The following is a 4,884-nucleotide window of genomic DNA, read 5'->3' on the forward strand; positions in this document are numbered from 1 at the left end:
CAGATGAGTTTTCCCCAAGTTATAAATGTCTATGTATCCATTGTGTTGTTAAATGGAAACCCGACGAGTAGCCTTAATGTTTCGATCGAAAGTCGTAAGAACTTGGCGAGTCACCCCGGTGACTCGGCGAGTGGGAAGGAGTTTCAAGGAACTTGGCGAGTAGCCTCGGGTACTCGGCAAGTTAAGGTCAATAAGGAATGTTGACCTTGACTAGGGACTTTGACTTTGATCAGGGGTCAAATGGTCATTATACCCTGAATTTAGTATCGGTATCTAATTTAGTGTTTATGGAAATTGTAGCCGGGGAATTCCGGAGCAGCAGTCATCCGGCTTCGTATTTACCATCTCAGTAATTAGAGTTACGAGGTGACTTTTCCTTCCAGTCAGAATGGGTCTATCGCTACAATGCCGACCCGTTTAGTTAGCAGTAGTTCCGGACCTTGGTCTGGTGTAGTAGTATGTATGCTTGAGGTCTTCGTGATTCATCCATGTTTTGTTATGTGTAGTATGTCGGGCAAGTCCGATAAAGAATGTGATTACGCTATATGTTCATGATATGTTATATCCAGTTTATTCCGGACTTCAGTCCGATGTCGGGCAGGGCCCGAGGAAGTAGGCGTGGCCCAAGTTATTCCGGATTTTGGTCCGATGCCGGGTGGGGCCCGATGAAGTGGGTGAGGCCCAAGTTATTTCGGACTCCGGTCCGTTGCTGGGTGGGGCCCAAGTTATTCCGGACTTTGGTCTGATGCCGGGCGGGGCCCAATATGTGTTTGTATGATATGTATGGTATGTAGTAGATTGGAGGAGCTCCCTAAGCTTCGTGCTTACAGTTTTCTGTTTTGATTTCAGATACTTCCACTAGCAAAGGAAAGAGTTCGCAATGATGACATTACACACACCACAACTTTAGTTTATCCTGACAGTTCATTTCGGATATTGTCATGTTTGATACAGTGTTGTATTGATACCGTTACTACGACATTTGAGTTACTCATTTCATGATTTTGTTATATATGATGTTCGAAGATTTAATTTTTAGTAATATTATAACAAAATTTTTTCGGTTGTTTCATATTTATTGGATGATATGATAATGATGTTGAAATTCATCAACAAAGTCTATCAACAAAGTCTATATGGAGTTCAATATATTATTAATTCTCTTATTTTCTTATTACACATCTAGTATTGAAATTTTTAGTAAATAATACAACCAATCCGTGGAAAGTGGAGACATCATATTAATAATATATGCCGTCCACAAAAACATAAAAGCTGGCATTATGAACTTGCATCTTCATCTATATGTTATTATTTCTATATTGCATACAGAAATTAACTACTTGATAGAGTACATATATATACATATTCGCAAAGTAAAAACTTAAGTTATATTTTCAACTCCAACAGCCTGAGCAGGATTAATGCAGATACTATGAAAACCTTCGTTTGTAGAATCGAGGTGTGTTCTTCCTGATAACGCCTGATTACACGAAATATTATACCATCTTGCCCAGAAGAGATAGTTTAGGAAGTTGATCAAACTTAAGCCTGCAAGCAGCCAGTAGAAAAGATCTAATCTGGCCTTATTTAGATCAACACCTCCAAGCCATCCACCATCGGAGGACCTTGAAGTGATCTTATTTACCAAAGAAACAAGCACTGAGCTTAGATAAAACCCAAATGAGTATGAACAGTATGTTATTGCTGTCAAGAAAGATTGCATCCCTTTCAAATTCTGCTTATAAAAAAACTCGATCAACCCCACAGCTGTAAACATTTCCGATAATCCAAAGATTAAGAATTGCGGGGTTATCCAGAAAATGGATAATATTTGACCAGAACTTGAAAAATATTCCCTTCTTTTCTTCTCCATTAAAGCAGCGGATACCATGGAAAAAGTTGCAACAAATAAGCCAAAACCGATGCGCTGTAAAGGTGTAATTCCGGATACATGGCCAGTGATTTTTCGTGCAAAAGGCACCAAAAAGTAATCGTAAAGAGGAACTAGAAAGATTAGAAAGATGTAAGGAATGGCTTGGAGTGAAGCTGGTGGAATGTGGAATGATTTTGTGATTTGAGTTTTCATCACACTTCCTTGTGACACTGAAAAAGTTTGTAGTTGTGCTAAGATTGTGTTAAAGACAATTGTGCTCGCAAATATTGGGATGATGGAGATCAGGATCTTCACTTGCTCAACCTGGTCTACTGTACAGAGCCTCCACGCATTATTGCTGTTTGGTTCTTGTTCCTTTAAGCATGCTTTGTCTAAGAACCTGTAATTGGTTTACACAAATAAAGATTGAGACAACTATTATTATATGTAACAAGAAGCTATAAAGATCGTAGATGCAGTCATTGTTCATTAATTTGTGATGTACAACGTATCATCAGGTATAGATTAATGTAGCTCAATATAATATATATTAAAAACTCGCTTCATGTCAGGAATTATACCTGAGTCTGTTAGTATATCGAAGAGTTGTAGGATCATTAGAAAGTGTACAATCACTATTTTCAAGCTCGAATTGGTTTTGATGAATCATGCGGGGATTAGCTGGGAACTCTTGTTTCCTCTTCACAATTGCTGCAACGAATACCTGATAACCAAAAGCACTAGATACTTAATAAACGGATTATATAATTAAAATGAAGCAAACATAGTATAATACGACTAACATTAATTTTAGTAGAAGGTCATCAAAAACCATGTTTATTAAAAATTTAAACCAGAAGAAACATGTGGATTTTATAAAATCAAGCAAACATATATAGTATCATGTGAACTTTTAATAGCAGATTAGCAAAAAAACATGTTTGATAAAATTTTAAAGCAGAAAAAACAAATAACGTTGCATGCACCATCACGTTTGGTACATTTCGAAAAAGAAATTAAATATTTAAAGAATTTTTACAATTTCCAATTTTTTCAAAACTGCATGTAGAAATACACACATTTAAGAACATCACACAGGAGTAGATGAAATTTCGCAACGCAAAGACGGATACATCAATTGTCATTTAAAATAACTATTGTCCTGCCATGCACGTATGAAAGGTAAATGGAATCTTACTCGTAGAACAGGCGCTAAAATGCTTCCTTGAGGACGCTTGTTTCGATAAAATATGGTACCAGAAACCATGCAGATTAAACCCATTGCCATGACAATGGCAGACACCCCGAAGCCAATATCCATACCCGAATGTGTCTGAATCCAAACAAGAAAGGTGAGGGCAACGAGTTCACCCACCGAGAAAGCAAAGTAGGCAGCATTGAAGTAGCTAGAAAGCATTTTCCGCTGCTTTATGTCATTTTTGTTGAATTGATCAGCACCATGAGCCAGCATGTTTGGTTTCAGAGAGCCACTCCCTAAAGCCACCAAGTAGAGAGCTACAAAGAATATTAAAGTTTTCATTCCTTTAGCTTCTATGCATTCGTCTCCATTTGTTAACATGTTGCACTTTGGTGGCTTCAGTTGAGGGAGATGAGCTTGGACTGACAACAGTATAAAACCCTATAGAAACAATTAATTAAGTTAGCATCCGCCATAGATGAAGGAGAAAGGATCAATGATTTGATATCATTTGACTTACGGAGAGTTCAATGAAACCGAAAACCAGCATAGTCCAGAAACAACCGAGATAAGAATCAGAGAGGTAGCCACCGAAGAGGGCAAGGATGAACACAGTACCAACGAAATTTGTCACGATGTTTGCTGATTTTGATAGCGAAAAGTGCATCTCGTTTATCAGATATGTAATAAGGTTGTTCCCAACTGCTGCTATAGCCATTATCTCAAATGATTGTACCCCTGCAAAAGTTATACAAGGCAAGATCTTTATCAAATGGCATAAATTATGATTGATACGTAAACTGTATATATAGTCGAAACAGATCATGGAAGCTTGCAGGCTCAGCATATATTCCACGATAAGGTGTTGTAAATTTATAAAATCTGATACAATTATGAGTATAGGGGGAAGAGAAAATAGACCAAGAACAAAGGCAGCAGCTCTCATTCCTCCATGTTTTATGGGATCGGAGGGTCTGCCTCTCCAATCAACGGTTTCCTCATCGGAGATGTTGTCTTCTTTCTGTTCATGCCATTTTGTTTCCATTGTTGTGAGTTTCAGTGTGCTGTGTGTGATGGGGATGGGGTTATACTATTGGAGACTATAATAATAGCAACACTTGATTAATTAGTGTTCTCCCAACAGAAAAGAATTATATTGAGAGATGTTGTTCACATGATAATCATGTCGATTAAAATAAGGAAGAGAATTCGAAGTGCGTTTGTGGAGGCGTAAACTCTCTTTGCTTAATACGAGGCATGTTGGCGTCTACCCTTGATGCCTATTTTATATACAACTCAAGGAATGACCGTGCAGACCCTTTATTGTAAATATATTCTATTGACAAACTATGTAACAATTATATTAATATCAATACTTTTTAGATTAAATTACAGAAATGGTATGTGTGTTTGCATAATTGCACTTGAAGTCAAAATTGTCTTTTTCTCACTATCTCAACTGTTATTTTTATTGAACGAGTTGAGTAGTGGTGTCTAATTTTCTCATTTGACCTTGTTACCAATACAGAGACAAAGCTAGTGCAAAGCCTCGACAACATAGTGATGCCGCTTGACGAAGTTTGCTAATTTGCTTCAGGAGCGAAGCTGCAAACTACGCCCAAGGTTATAAGTGCACCTAGGAAGTAGAGTTTCGGGCAAAGTTAAAAAGGGTAGTTGTACACTTGGCATGATCACACAAAAGTTTTGAGCTTCATATGAATAATGTTTAGACCTTATTGGATGTTAATATTATGGGTTAAGGGATTTAAGATATTGAATCATGATTTAGAGCTAAAAGGCAGAAAAGGAA

The 4,884-nt window shown here is 37.4% G+C and overlaps 1 protein-coding gene across 1 annotated transcript; it reads right to left on the reverse strand.

The window, feature by feature from the left end:
- Window positions 1–1,202: 1,202 nt before the first annotated feature.
- Window positions 1,203–4,318, reverse strand: LOC145005289 (protein NRT1/ PTR FAMILY 4.3-like). Its single transcript, XM_078964368.1, has 5 exons — window positions 3,996–4,318; window positions 3,595–3,812; window positions 3,075–3,515; window positions 2,458–2,600; window positions 1,203–2,276 (listed from the first exon to the last, which is right to left on the reverse strand). Exons 1-5 carry the CDS (start codon window positions 4,117–4,119, stop codon window positions 1,385–1,387), a joined length of 1,818 nt encoding a protein of 605 aa, XP_078820494.1. The 5' UTR covers window positions 4,120–4,318; the 3' UTR covers window positions 1,203–1,384.
- Window positions 4,319–4,884: the final 566 nt, after the last annotated feature.

The sequence above is a fragment of the Lactuca saligna genome, chromosome 7 (assembly GCF_052625555.1).
Source record: "Lactuca saligna cultivar CGN05327 chromosome 7, ASM5262555v1, whole genome shotgun sequence".
Taxonomy (NCBI): domain Eukaryota; kingdom Viridiplantae; phylum Streptophyta; class Magnoliopsida; order Asterales; family Asteraceae; genus Lactuca; species Lactuca saligna.